Source organism: Stegodyphus dumicola, chromosome 9, assembly GCF_044657685.1.
Source record: "Stegodyphus dumicola isolate Sdum_Otavi_A_Nest chromosome 9, ASM4465768v1".
NCBI lineage: Eukaryota > Metazoa > Arthropoda > Arachnida > Araneae > Eresidae > Stegodyphus > Stegodyphus dumicola.
In genome coordinates this window covers 113951238-113967299 of record NC_140776.1, presented here as the reverse complement: position 1 = coordinate 113967299, position 16062 = coordinate 113951238, and the positions used below count along the sequence as shown (strand labels likewise).

General features: G+C 32.7%; 1 protein-coding gene across 7 annotated transcripts in view; it reads left to right on the top strand.

Moving 5' to 3' along the window:
- The window catches only part of TTLL15 (tubulin tyrosine ligase-like 15), a 102077-nt gene that overhangs the window by 25726 nt on the left and 60289 nt on the right, over nucleotides 1-16062 (top strand). For all 7 annotated transcript variants that reach the window (XM_085823938.1, XM_085823937.1, XM_085823936.1 and 4 more), the window contains 2 exons: nucleotides 3627-3710; nucleotides 7741-7825. In XM_085823938.1, the coding sequence (XP_085680064.1) occupies nucleotides 3627-3710; nucleotides 7741-7825 (169 nt within the window). The remainder of the gene's footprint in view (nucleotides 1-3626; nucleotides 3711-7740; nucleotides 7826-16062) is intronic.

Below are 16062 nucleotides of genomic sequence, written 5' to 3'. Positions count from 1 at the left end.
GGAGGAGTTGTGATAAGGTCATATAAAGGAAGAAGATATTGAAGATTAATATGGACAAGGATATCTCATGAGCATAAGATAAAAATTATTATTATTTAACTTCCGAATACATTTTCAATAGTTGGTAAAATAGTTGTTATTAAAATAATTAAATTGTTAGCAATGTTTCAAACGCAGACTCGAGAGCCACGCATTGCTCTCGCACTTAAAATGTATAGAATTTGATTTTAAGAAAAAAGGTAGGTTTTTCTCTTGTTGATGGTATGTAGCCATTTTTTTGGGGGGGGGGCGTTCAATAAAATTTTCATGTGGTGTTCCATCATTAGCGTTTTCATTGGAGTTTGACACCACATTGTTGAAGCATTAATAGTACACCACACAATTGTTAGCACTTTCTATATGATGATACTGCCGCCGAATCGGTATAGTGGTTAGGATAGATGACTGCCGTGCCGAAGGGCCGGGGTTCGAATCCTGGAGAAGGCATGGATATATGTAAATGTATAGTGTTGATGCGGCATGGGGGCAATCTAAATATGCGCGAGCCAAAAGTCCTCTCATGTCGTTTATTGGAAGGGGAGAGGGATGGGAGACCCTAGGACCCATCCCCCAGGTGTCATCCATCAAAACTGGGGACAGAACTCATCTAAATCGCACTGTCACCATAATGGTGCTCAAGGCTGTTATCACCGGCACGCGTAATGTAGCGCTCCTTGCCACGAGGAATTTCGTGGGCTTGGGCTGACTACATCAGACACACGAGCATAAACAACAACATACGATGAAACTAAAACATTTTTAACTGTACTATTACTAACCTTCTTTATTCATAAAGGCACTTATATGAAATTTTAAAATCCATAGCACTATTAAGCTTCATTCTACTGAAAAATCAACCGATTCTAATATAATAATTTTGAGTTTGTTTGATATACTATGCCATTAAAAATAGCAGAAAGGAAAATAAATTTATCATACATAAATTTGAAGCATGTTCCTTAAACTGAGATTAATGACCATCAAAAGCACTGGAAATGCATAGCTGAAATCATTTGGAATATTCTTACCATCAATCCCTGAAAATACTCATTAAATCATTTTTAATATAAACACTATGTTGGATAAATTTTTGAATGCTGCCATAGAAAGATGATAGGAATTGTTTTCATTAATGGATATTAAATAGTCTCATATGGATGCAGAATAAAGTAAAATTAGTAGTTACAGAACAGTTTTAATCCTCACCATTAACACATTTCAGAACTCTATAGATAAAGCTTTACATTGATTATATGCAATAAAAAGAATTGGTAACTTGGTAATTATAACTTAAATTAGGAATAGCCCTGCAGTTCCTCCCCTTTCTGATCTAAATGGTTCATAATAATTTTTCTGGGCTGCATCTTTGCATTTCATGGTTGCTTTTGTAATCCACCTTCATTGCAACAGAGTGTATTCCCTTAGAAAGTCCTTCACAAAGGCATCACTCTTCCCTTAGGTCTCAAGGCTTTGCTGTAATCACATAAACCAAACCAACCAAACCTTTGTCTAAAAAGATGTAAGATGTATGAAATTATGAGGTGCATAACACAGCCATAAATGATGATTTGTGAATTTATTTATGCATATGAAGGCTTGTTCTGTTAAGAAGTAAAATTATGTGTTGAAATCAACACCCACCACTTCTGAAAGCTTTACTTGTCTGTTCTCTCATCTTTATCTATGCAACTGTTTTTCTAATCCTCAGGTTTCTACAGAAACATGCAGGCAGGGAAGGAGGGTTAGCCAAAAGAATCTTATTGCTGTATTTTTTAGATGTGTGCTTTAAATATTAAATTAGCAAATTTGAATTTTTATTGTTTTTTTATTTATTTTTTACTGTTAATATAATTTGATGAACTATTTTAAAAGTGTTATTTGATATTTTTTTACTTGGTTCATTAACAAGGAATTAAAAAATTAAAATTTAAAATATTTGCATTAGATTTATATATATATTAGTAAGCCTCCAATTCTAACAAATCAAATAAATGAATGCAAGAAACTCCATTTGTTAAGTATTACATGGGAATGAGGGAATTGAAAAGTAGAGAATAAATCAAACTTTAAAGTTGTACATACATTTTGAGACTTGGTGATAAGATTAAATGAAATTAAATAATAAATAAGTAATAAAGATTGTGGAACAGTTATTTTATTTTCCAATGTAACTCAAACTTTTAATAACAATGAGCAGTAAAGTTAACAAAATAAATAAATTAATGAAATTAATAAAAAACTTCACTGTACTGGATAAAAGCATTGTTAACTTTTAGACTTTTTCCACAGATAGAGGAAAATTATCCATGCTTTTACATTGCAGGGGTAAAGAAGGGAAAAGGAGAATTCCTTTTTTAATTTATGACACACACACACATATATATACATTAAAAACTGAAATATGTTTTTATTTCTAATTAAAAAATATAGTAACCTTTTAATACTCATAGTATTAGAATTGCTGTATTTAAAGATTTGGTAATGAAAAGTTTTCTTATTATGAATAAGTTTTTTTCTATAAAAAGCACATATTCAAAAGCATGCACATACACACACACACAAAAATTGTATTTTTTCCAATTTCATGAAGACTTTTTTTATTTTAAATGTAGCAAGTAAATTAAATTAGTTTTGATGCCAGTAAACTGGATTTATGTTCTTAAAATCTTTGCAAAGATTTTGAGAGTTTGAGCTTGTGTCAAAAAATTGTTATTAGTTTTGATGTAAATATCAAATCTGATATAAATATAAATATCAAATCAAGTTTTGATATAAATATTAAATCTCATTGAAGCTGGAATGCACGTCTTAAAGCATTGCTTTGACCAGCAACAAGTGGAGACCAGTAGCATAGCTAGGCTGGGCCAAGGGAAGACTTTTGTTCCTGGGTTTAGCATCCAGGGGGTGCCAAATTGATGTTACAAAAATTTAGAATGAAATGTTTTCCGTTCTTGGCACAAATAAGGGGGTGGTGGTGGCAAAAACTTCAATTGTCCCCAGGTGCTGGAAACCCTAGCTATGGCTCTGTTGGAGGTACTTTGTTTCCACTGAAGAACTTTGAAGAGAATTTTGAATCCAGACTATTTTATAGGATTTTGTACACTCTTCAGAGGTTTTTGTCATTGAAACTAATTCCATAATTATGATATAAATTAAATGATTTTAATGAGAACCAATTATATAACATTGTCATAAATTTTAGTGCTTCTGATGTTAAAATTTAAGTTCCAATATGTTTTCCTTATTCTTTTTTTGGTGAAGATTATTTGTCCAGTACAATCCTTCCTTTTTTAACTCAGCATCTATGAAAAAATTTTATCATCATCTTGATTATCATCACCAATCTGCAAATGAAAGACTACATAACTTAGGAGCAATACATTATAAAGTTTTGGATATCATTATAAAAGATATTGTATGAGTAATTTATTTCAGATGTAGGATGTGTTAAAAGTACTAAATTAATTTTGTCAGTTGAAATCATGTGTATATGTTTATCCTTATCAACTGTGATGGTAGCAGTGTTTTAATTATATTGTAGCTTTATTGGAGCTTTAGAATAATTTTTGTAATTATTTATTTTTCAGGAAATTTGACATTGGTGTATATGTGATGCAAACCAGCATTGATCCATTGCGTGTATATGTATATTCAGGTGATGTATTACTAAGGTAAGGTAGAATATTTTTTCTTGTATCTAAAGAAAATAAATTTTTCCTCTTTAATTGCTGAATTTAATTTATGCTTGTATTTCATCTGAGCCATAAATTTGATGTATACAGTGAGGCAAATTTTACACATAATATTGATGTTATAGTTAGATAAAATAATCAAATACAAAAATGTAAATATATACAAGAACAAATAAATAAACAAAATACATATTTTAATAATAAAACAATCCTTATTTTTGTCCATTGATTATATGTATTTGCACAGCATACAAATTTTGTCTCATAATAATGCTTAAAAGCTTTTATATTAGGATAAGCATTTTTATTATGCTTTTTTCAAGCTGCAAGAATAATATTCAAGAAATTTATTTATATCGAATATCTAGATAAAATACAATAGGCTTGTGTTTTGCTGTGTTACTAGTTTGCAATTCATAGAGATTTTCTTAATACCTTGATTGCAGATACAAATGATGACAGATTTTACAGTTGCAGAAGCTCAATTAAAAGTATCTCTCAAATAACTGAGAGATAACATTCTAATTGTTTTTAATACAGTAACAAATATTATAGATTTAAAAACCTAATCCTAAAGATGCAGGATCATTGCTGTTAAAAATTTACTGTTTCATATTTAAGAATATTCAGTAATATTGTTTTATGAACAAAGTTTAGAATCATTGAATAAATAAACTCAACAGCATTTCATTTTGCAGATTGGCTTAATTAATCTAATTCAGATTCTCAAAAGGCAATGGTATTTATATTTTTGAAGAAAGAATGGAGTCAAATCAGAATGAACATCCAGAACATTTTAGGAAAAAAATTTGTCCTAACCCCTAAAATGTATTTTTGGAGTATCTAAAATATTAACTTTGCAATAAGAAATTGTTGCCAGACTTTAATAGATTTCAGTAGTGTATATTTCTAGTTTTTTAAGTCATTTTCACCATTCCAATGTCTGTTTATACTGAATTACAAATAATATAAAATAATGTAGAGTTTAAAAACCCCAAGATGAAAAAAAATAATACCAAAAATTTATTATTTATTATATATAGTAGTATAGTTATTTGCAAAGTAAACTAAGTATACTTAAGTAACATGAATTTCAAATGATTACTCATGAAAAGTAACATCATTTAAAATTGATGTTCCCTTTTGAAATGCTCTGCTTTTCAAAAATTCTTGTTTGCTACAGGACTTCGCAGCTGTTTGTATTTACATGCTGTTCATGAAGAAATTTCATCTCATATTACATTAATTTAACCTAAAGTTTATTTTCAACTAATTGAACAAGTAGTTAGATTAGAAGCTATATTCATTTCACAAAATAGAAGAATATAGCAATTTTTAATATTTAGTGAGATGTGTGATTATTTCTGTTGCAGTATTTTAAAGTATTTTGCTAGTTAGCAGTTTAACAACTTTTGCTAAAAAGACGTGCCACACTTGTCGAGATGCTTTTGTCTCAAACGGCGTGCGATGTGAACACCACATCGATAGGCATTTATCGCAAAAATGAAAATAACATGGTGCACACATCACCTAACAATGAGATTGTTTATTTCTCGAGTTACAGCTCGAGAAAGACGCTCTCGCAGACGCAGAGCGGCGTAAATGAGACACTTTACCTCTTGTTACATTGTAGCGCATGGCACCGCAACCATGAAGTTTAGTCGTAGCGCAAGTGGTTAATAACTGTATATAAATCTAAAAACAGCCTGAACTTGACCTTGGTAGGTCACGCTTGACTGGTACAGCTTGGCTGAAAAGTTCTACATTTGCTTGGATACATGCATCTCAAATATCTGAACCCAATTATAAATAATGAATCTATCATGATGTAAAGGATTGGTCTCAAACTGGCAACCCATTTGCCACATGTGGGCTCAAAGCAATTTTATGTAGCCAGTGAAAGCATTTCAAATGTACATTTGTTCCAAACACAGTGTTACAAAGATTTCAAGATTTTAGCTATTTAAAGTCCAGATTTATATTATTTTCATTTTCATTAAAAACAAATGTGAATAATGCATCGTAAAATTTTTGCACTAAGAATAATTGTTTGTTTGGGAATACGTTTATATGTGCACAGCGTTTTTTTTTCCCTCAGTTGAAAATTTATTTAAAAAAAGAATGTGATTGACTAATGAGAATGTAATTTCCAGTTGTTTCCAGAAAATTTCGAGTAATTTCTGTCCAAGGCTACAAACTGTATCAGAATAATCTAAATGCCATCTAATGTCAAAGCATAAGAAATCCAGTGTAAGAATTTTATAATTATTTACATACACATACTTATGTATTTTGATTTGCGCAGTGAAGAAAAATTTAGTAAATGAGAGAAAGAGACTAGGTTGTCATTATTTATTCTCAGGTTTTGTTACATTTAGAGAAGTTTCTCTGAAAACTTAGAAAGTTTTCATATTTTTTTTTAGTTGTGATTAAAATTAATTATTCAACGATTAATTAAACATGTTAGAATTATTTAAAAGAAGTATGACATGACATATCTAAGAATTTAATAATTGGCTGGCAATAGGTTTGAATTATAAAATGTAAAGAACAGAAATCTCTTATGTATAAAAAAACTTTAGATTTCAGTTAGAAAATAAATACAAATTTGAGCATTTTTCCTTTATGATATTGTTGTTATTATTTATGTTACGGTTTGATAAACGCTTAGTAAGAAAAATTTTAAATTGTTTTAAATTATTTTTTTATTTTGTTAATAAAATTTTCATTTTGCAAAAAAAGAAAAAAAAAAAGTTCTCTGGTTTGTCTGTTGTTTTCAGATGCAATTTAAGATTGAGACTATTAATGTAAAGCATGTTGGTATCATATATCCTTCGGCATTTGGTCAATTAGCTTCCTCCTTACTGCCAGTGAAGGAGAGAGTGAAGAGCTGGAAAATTAGAAAAGCTACTTTTGGCTTTTTAATTTCTTTCTATTTCGTCTTTCTTCACAGCTTTCTGTTGGATTTTGATAGAATAGAGTAGAATAGTTTAAAACCTATGTACAAAATAATGTAGAGATTAACTAAAGTTCTAATAAAGTTACAATTAGTATATTAAATATGTAATTAAAAGCTGTGAATAGTGCTGCATATAGAAGATGAGAATATGGAATAAAGTTCTAAAATAGATTTCTCAAGTATTTCAGAGCTCAAGTATGTTTATATCAGTCTTTCTACACAAAATTACAGTCGGCATGTTGGAATTTCAAACATGGAATTGCGTACTGGAAAAGTAAAGCAAATTCCAATATTTGAAGAAAATAAGAAAAGAATGTAAAGCTTTATAAGAATAAAATTACCATAAATAAAAGCTTTAGCTAACAGTACAACTGTAAAAATACAAGTGCTTAAAAGAGTTGTAGGATTTCTGCATCAACTTAGTTTTTTGTTTCAAAATTAAAATTAATTGTATTATTTAAATCTTCAGTCAGCACAGTTTATTTCCTCTATCTGTTTAAAAATACAGGAGTACCTCACAGGTACACCACATTGACTAAAGGGTTAAGAATAGTGTTAGCTTTTTAAAACAAAATAAATGAGTATTTGCTAAATGATATTATGTCTTATCATATGCTGTATTTTAAGATCTCTTTAGCATAAGAATAGGCTGTCTGATATGTGTTTCTATGGTTTTCCCCATGTATAATCTGAGCCAGCCCAAACCTTAGGCAGACAGCCAAAGTGTATTTTGCCATAATCTAATAAATCCACTTCAGTACATTTAATATGGTAATTCGAATTCTACATTGCTCATTTAAACTGATCTTGGAGGAATAGTAAATGTTTAAATTTTATGCTATTTTTATTTGTTTGCTGCTGCTTGTTGAGTCCTTCAACCTACAGGTACAAAAATTATTAATTTTTCACACATATTACAACTCATTCTATCTCATGATATTTATTTGATAAAATATGAATTTAACTTTCTTTTATTATTTGACAAAACATGCCAATGTTTTAAAACCATGTATCATGTATTGTTACATTTTCCATTCTTTCATACCATAGATTTTGCAAGAAGGATTACTATCCCTTAAACCCAAACGATTTTGAATCATATATTGTTGGTGATGATTATTTACCTGTTTGGGAGGTAAGAGAGTTATTGTAAAGAATTTGAATTAATAAAACTGTCAGTTGAGTCTCTGAATCTTTTTATTTTATGATTATATTTATTTCAATCACGAAGAGAATAATTAATGTTATTTATTATTATTTTTTAAATTATAATTTTTTATGTAGTTTACATAATACAAGAAATTCATTATTTGAGAGTATCATTTTGAGATATAAGCTAATTTTGTTTAACTAATAGTTTGAAGATTATAGCTAGTAATTAAAATTTAATATTTTACTTGGAATAAAATGTAAATTACTCTCAACATTGTTCATCGTTTTCAAATAAATAAGAACACAAGTGTCAAATTTATTTTTTAAAATTTATATTTTGATAAACAGTGTGTATTATATCTAAATGAAATACAATAGATCCCAAGGCTATAAAAATAACAGTAAATCTCAAATAGATTGCATAAATGATGAAGCTGTGTACAAGGGTTTTAGTTTCATTTCACTTTAAAGAACATAAAATATATTCTTACTGTACAGAGATGTTCTGATATGCTTTAGTATACTGCAGTTTAAGTTATATGTTATGAAAGTTATAAAAACACTTGATGACATGTTATTATTTTGTCAAGATAATGCTTTGATTTCTAGGGCTAGGTTATTGAGTTTTTTATTGTTATTGTGCCTAAAGTTTTAAAATATTTTACACAGGAGGTCGTGATTAATTATTTTTTTCTCTGACAATTATACAAATATTTAAAAGTATAAGTTTTCTTTGTACTTATACAGAGTATATTGTGGGGTTTCAATCTTTGTCTAACAGCTAAGTGTGTAGGAACCTCATGAACTGGTAAGCGAATAATCGCTTTAGTTCGGAAACAGAGACGTAAACTCAAGAAGGGTTAATTATCCTTTATTTCTCAAAACAAGAATTTAACAGTTGGCTGAAGTAGTTGGCTCCTAAATATCAACTAAACTGGTGAAGCTATCAATTGCCTGAAATACAGCCAAGCATAGTAATAGCTTAGAGAGAGTGTAGCCAAATAGCAAATGCGCACAAGTCAGAATCTATAGCTCTCTAACGAAGTCAATGGAACTTCGACTTAAATACCGCTCTTACTCATTTGCATTAAACACTATTCTAAAATCACATTCTGATAGGAAATTGTAAGCTGAAATTAGGAGGGATAGGAAAGTAGCTTTAACTAAAGAGATAACTGTTAAAAATTTAGGATAAACCTTACATCTTTCCCCATCAGAATTTAAATACTCGAAGAATAAGATCTCAAAACGACCTTGTTTAAGAATTCAAATTCTCAAAACTTCTTAAAGTTGAATGTCAAACTTATAACATTGTGCATTTTTCAGACAGTTTTAAAATTTAAACTATTCTGTTTAGGGCCAACTTTACAAACATATCTATAAGTAGACTAAAAATAAGAAAGATATCTTTACAATTTGGACTGGAACAGACATCTGCTTCTTTTTGTGTTTGATCAAGATATTCTGATTATGTCCTTCCAAATTATCTGGAAGGAAACAATATTAGTCTACATTTTACAAATATTTCTAATTCCTTATAATTACTCTTTATTGATATTTTTTTGGCCCTGAAACACTCTTCATTCATTCATATTTTAACTCCCGTTCTATCCACACTCTCCAGGAATTTCGTTCTGACTTAACTGAGTGTGTTGTTGTGTTACTGCGAATACATGCCACCACTAAACATCATCTAGACATCTATCATTTGTTAAAACTGGACATTCTAGACCTTAGAAGACTCCCTAAACACAAAACTATACCTAATGTGCTAAAAGAGAGCTTGACTTGAACTTTTAAGTATTAGCTGGAGAGCCTAACTTTAAACACACACATTCTATACATTCATTTCTACCACATTTTTCACTTGCACTTTGACCAAAGTTATTTTACCTTTTGTACAAGTTTAATTTTAAGGTACTTTACAACTAATATTTAAAATTTCTATTTTCAATACAACAATTTTAGCATTTTTAACATATAACATTTTAAAATTCATTTTACACCATTGTTATAGTTACTACATGCAATTTACAATATTTTCCTAACATCTTAGTTTGAAGTTAACAATTTTTACCATTAACTGAAGTGTTCTGATTAAAAGATATTCACAAACTAAATTCTCGCAAACTTGCAAATTCTCAAAAAGAGATATTTACAAACTAAATTCTCGGCAACTTGCGGATAAAAAAATCTTTTTGTTTAAAAGATAATTACAACTAAATTCTGGCAACATTGCAAATTCGAACTTTTTGCTTTAAACAGCATTTAGCAACTTTAAACACCATGACATACATTGAACTTTCAATTCAAAATAGGCAAACAAGGAAAATTTTCACTTATCTTTTTTTCTTCTAAACTCCTCCATCCTAATCAAGCAAAACTCTTCAAAGGTCACGTCAGTGCCTGCGGTTTCCTCCTTCAGCTTGGCTGGTTTGTTCCCTTCATAGGAATCCACTTGCGTTTTTTTCCCCATGTCGATGAACCTGGCAGCCTTCCGGACTGGTTGCGGGTTTTGAAACTGGAGTTTTCTCTTTACCTCTTGGGGGCCACTTTGTTCAGGGTCTTTAAACCTCTGCTTGGCTCTTTTATTTTGTTGAAGCGTCACAGCTCCCGCATCGGCTGTTCTTTTAGTCTTTGTGATCCTTTGGTCTGAAGCTCCTTTGACCCTCTTGTAGTGGTTGCTGCCGAGAAACTCAGACTGTCTTTTGTTGAATCTGGACCTCGTTGTTGTGGTACTCATTTTACTGGAACAGCATCCGCTGTTCTTTTTTTTTTTTACCGCTGGTACTGGCCTTGGTTGTGGATCATATCTCCTGGCAGGTTCTTTCGTAGGTTTTACTTTCCTCTTTTTTGCTGACCCTAGATCTTGTGATGGTTGGATATGTTTGGCCAGTGATTCTTCCGCACTTTCGGCCTGCTTCTTTTTTGCTGTTGGGGTGTTCCAGCTTGGAGTCTCACTCGGTAAAATTCTTGGCTTGCTTCTAGAATCTTGCAATAAATTTTGTAAAACTTGGAAGTCAGTACGACTATAATGTGGCTTTATCTGGTCAATATTAGCAATTTCTTACTGGCCGTTTGCAGCCTTTAAATAAAAAATTGAATATTTAATTCCCTCAATAATTCATTGAGGCCTTCAAACATTGGTTCAAATTTTGCAACTCTGTTTTCGGGTGCAGACGATAATGAATGTTTCAATTTTAGTACTTTTTCTACATCCTGTCTATTTCTGTCGTAGTACAGCTTGTGTTTCTGTCTTGCTACATCGTAATTTTTCAATTTAAATTCTTCTTGCCTTTGCTGTACAATAAAAAAATTGTCCAAAGGCATTAAAATCTTTCTTCCTAAAAACAGTTCCACAGGGTTTTTTTTGTGTAGTATCCTGCTTTGCTGTTCTTAAGGCAAAACCTAACTCATTGACACGGCTGTCGTGGTAATTCTTAACATATCCCCGAATAATTTTTACAACATTCTTATTTACACGTTCTGCAATATTTGATTGCAGTCTTTATGGTACGGTACTGTTTTTAGATGGCATATGCCAAGTCCTGTGGAAAAATTTCTAAATAAATTACTCGCGAATTGCCTTGCCTCCCATTGTCTGATATTCTTTTTATTGGGGCTCCATATTTTAAAATATACTTATATAGAAACGAATCTGCTACTATTTTTGCTGATACTCGTTTAAGAGGGACTGTTTCCACCCACTTTGAGAAATGATCTACTATGGTTAAAAAATATTTGTTTATTAATTTTTGTTCTAGGATAAGATTTGGGAAAATCAGTGCCAACCATTCATTTGGAAAAGTGTCGTTTATTAATTGGCACAAGTGACACAACCTGACATACGCCATAACCATCCTCTGCAACTGCGGGAAATAAACCATTTGTGGACCCTTTGTAAAGTTTTTCTAATTCATTAATGACCTGAAATTGACGAATCGTGCAGCTCCTCTAAAATATTTAAGTGTAGACTCGCTGGGATCACTGGCCGCTATTCTTGATTCTCATTAGTTATTTTCGTGTAAAACAGTAATTTATCAACAATTTCATAATGAGCCGCCCTATTGCGAATAGCCATTAAATCCACACGTTCAATATGTTCAGGTTCTTCAAGATACGCATAAATATCCTTGAATTCAGGGTCCGTTTTTAATTCCAAAATTTTTGTTTCACTGGACTCAATTACTTTAGATATTAGCATAGCACATCAAATTGTATTTCCTTCTTCATCAGTCTTAATTCTTGATAGCAAATCAGCAATTACCTTTTACTCTCCCTGGTGTATGTTTGTTGATTAAACTAAACTCTTGCAGTTTTAACATCCACCGTATAAGCCGGGGTGAAAGATTTTTGCACGAATGCAAGCAACCAACTGCTGCAGGTCTGAGTATACCATTATCGGGGAGCTTCTGAAATAAACGCGGAATTTTTGCACCGCTAGTAAGACAGCAAGAGGTTCTTCCTCAGTTGCCAAGTAAGTCCTTTGAGTTTGATTAAGCTAGAAAAATTTTGCTAGAAAAAGCTATTTGCTGCCCATTTTGAGAGAGAACTGTGCCAATTATGTAATCCGCTGCAATCTCGAAATTTTGGTTCCCTACTGGGAATTTAAGAACTGAGGCGTTGATTAAGGCGTTTTTCAGTTGTTCAAAAGCTGTGTTTGTCTCAGGTGTCCACGTGAATCTAGTTTTTTTTTTTTCCCCCCCGTTTGAGAACTAACAAGGGTTCAACTATCTTCGCAAAGTCTTTTATAAATACTCTATAATATGAACACATGTCCAAAAAGATAATTTCTTGGCTGTGTTTAGAGGTGGATAATACTTAATTGCTAATATTTTAGAATTATCGGTCTCGTTAATTTTTTTTAGATTTAATAACCTAAGTACTGAAGCTCCTTGGCAGTAAACTTGCACTTCTTCTGGTTTACCTTGAAGCCGGCCTCATTTAACAAAGTAAAAACTTCCTCCAAATGTTTAATGTGTTCGTCTATCATCTCGCTGGTGGCTATAATGTCATCCAGGTAAATAATTTTACTTGTGCCTAAGACTGGCCTTAAAACGACATCCATAGCCTTCTGAAATGTAGCCGGAGCTCCACTTAAGCCAAACGGTATTCTCAAAAAGGCATAAATGCCCGATTACTTAATGAAAGCGTTCTTTTCGACATCCTCTGGTTTCACTGCAATCTGAAAATAGCCTGACGTTAGGTTATAGTGTAGTCATAAATTTAGTAGAAGAAATTTTTCTAATTATTTCATCAATTATCGGGACTGTATACCTGGGGTATTTCGTTATACAGTCAAAAGTCGTTACATCCGAAGCGTACTTAAAATGCAGCTATCACAAAAACACCCGTATAGCAAACACTCAGCTATACCTACAAATTTAATGCTCAAAATAGATGACCAACCATATAAAACCCCACGTGGCTCTAGAATATATATAGACGGCTCCAAAGATGAATCAAGTACCGTGTATGCACTCACATGCATAGGACAACACTCCAATGTTCTTACAGAAAGAAAATTCTTTCTACACAAGAACATCAGCATCTTCCAGACAGACTCATGGCCTTGTAAGGTATTTCTCCCGCCTTCTTAGCATGCCTTCATGGTGTAGTGATCGGCGAAGGCATTGCTCATTTTTCATCTCTCCTGCTTTCAAAAAATATCTAATGTCTCTACAGTGGCGCCCGAACTAAAAAGTGGTGAATGATGATTCTTCATCACCAGGATTTAATGACTGGGTCCCCTAAAGCACTAGTCTTCCTTTAAAAGGGGGAGTATATAAGGTATTTCTCTCGCTTTCTTAGCATACTTTCGTGGTGTAGTGGTCAGCCCGCTCGACGTGAATACGCGAAGTCCGTTGTTCGAGTCTTGGTGAAGGCATTGCTCATTTTTTATCTCTCCTGCTTTCAAAAAATACCTAATGTCTGTATAGGGCAATAAAAGAAGGTTTTAAATACGGTCTAAATTTCAATTTTAAAGAAATAAATTCTTCAAACTCACAATCTGCCATAAAAGCCCTAGCCAATCCTCGCACAAGCAGCATAATAAGGGAGAGAGGAAACCTATCTTCAGCCAACAGCAACAAAAAAAAAAAAAAAAAAAAAAAAATTAAGCTTGAATAAAAGCACATATCGGCTACTCAGGAAGTGAGAGGGCAGACCAGCTTGCCAAAGAAGCAGCAAAGGACCTCACCAGAGCCAAAGTTGATATATCATGGCCATCCTCTAACCTTAAAGCACTTATTAACTGGCTAATTTCAGGTCACAGCCCTTTCCCTACATATTTTTATGAAAGGAATATGTGCCTATCAGATAGCTGCCAATGTTGGGAAAGGGGTGACCCAAAACATTATATCTTCAACTGTCCACTGACAAGTGAGTGGCAGCTCAAAAGACCTAATACAGTCAAAAGTTGTTAATCCGGACTCATCGGGACTTCGGCGATTCCGGATTATAGATCATCAGTTTAAATCTGGTGAGATGGCATGCTGAAATTACAAAATTAAAAATATGAAACCGTAATTTATGAAATAAAGAACAATTATGATCTGAAGGGTATCAAAATTTACAAAAAGAAAAAGCTTAATATTTATTTGTTTACTTTATTAAACATTTCTTTCATTGTAAGTTGCTTCGTTTCATGTGATAATACTTTCTCTTTAATTCTATTAAACAGATGTAATTTCTCATTTAGTTGTTCAAGTCCTATAATTGCTGTGTCGAGAATACCGACTAATTTGTCAATCGAAATTTTTTTGTTTTCAATAACCTCTGTCACTTTCTTCACTATCCGAAGCGAATTATAATGATGAGGAATTTGATTTAAATTATATCAAAGATGGAGTACATCGAGATGAAATACTACATTTAGTAAGGAATTATAAGCCAAATAAAATAAAAACATCTGCTCTGAAGATAAGGATAGTGCTGACAGATTTACTTCCAATACAAATATATATCGGAAATTCTATTTGACATAATCGAAAGTTCAAGCTTACTTTTATAAAATTGCTCTAACAGTCTGCAAAAAATAATAAGCCTGATCCAACTTGAAGATTAAGGAACAACGCAATCTGCAACATTAACTGAAATAGATAATTTTAGCGTATACCGTCCGTTATACATTAAACACGCATGCGTAAACGTATTATGCGCATGCGCACAAGCATATGCGCAGCCGTAAAGGTCTTATGCGCATGCGTAACCACCTATGTGCATGCGCAGAAAGTTTGTAGTTTTGAGGTCCGGATTATAGATCATTCCGGATTATGGGTGTCCAAATTAATGACTTTTGTCTGTACTATTTAACTTGCAGTAATCAACCACAAACCACCATGAGTTTGGGTTTGCGATTGGAAAATCGTTTTTCTTCCTGCAGTGTACAACAGGACTCGCATAGGGACTGGTGCTTGGCACAATTATATTAAAATCAAGTATTTTTTTATGTGCTTTCCCAGGATATCTTCCTTTACGCGATCATACCTATAATACCAGCTTACACTGAAGTGACAAAAGTCATGGGATGTCTCCTAATATTTTGTCGGTCCTCATTTTGCCCGGCAAAGTGCAGCAACTCGGCATGGCATGGACTCAACAAGTCGTTGGAAGTCCCCTGGAGGAATAATGAGCCATGCAGCCTCTATAGACGTCCATAATTGTGAAAGTGTTAACGGTGCAGGGTTTTGGGCATGAACTGATCTCTCGATGATGTCCCATAAATGTTCGATGGGATTAATGTTGGGCGATCTAGGTGGCCAGATCATTCGCTGGAATTGTCCACAATGTTCTTCTAACCAATCGCGAACAATTGTGGCCCGGTGACATGGCGCATTGTCATCCATAAAAGTCCCATCATTGTTTGAGTACGTGAAGTCCATGAATGGCTGTAAGTGATCTCCAAGTAGCTGAAGGTATCCATTTCCAGTCAATGATTGGTTCAGTTGCACCAGAGGACTGAGTCCATGCCATGTAAAAGCAGCCCAGACCATTATGGAACCACCACCAGCTTGAACAGTGCCTTGTTGACAACTTGGGTCTATGGCTTCGTGGGGTCTACGCCACACTCGAACCGTACCATCAGCTCTTACCAACTGATATCGTGACTCATCTGACCAAGCCACGGTTTTCCATTCGTTTAGGGACCAACCGATATGCTCACGAGCCCACTGGAGTCGCTGCAGGCGGTGTCGTGCTGTCAGTAAAGGCACTCGAGTT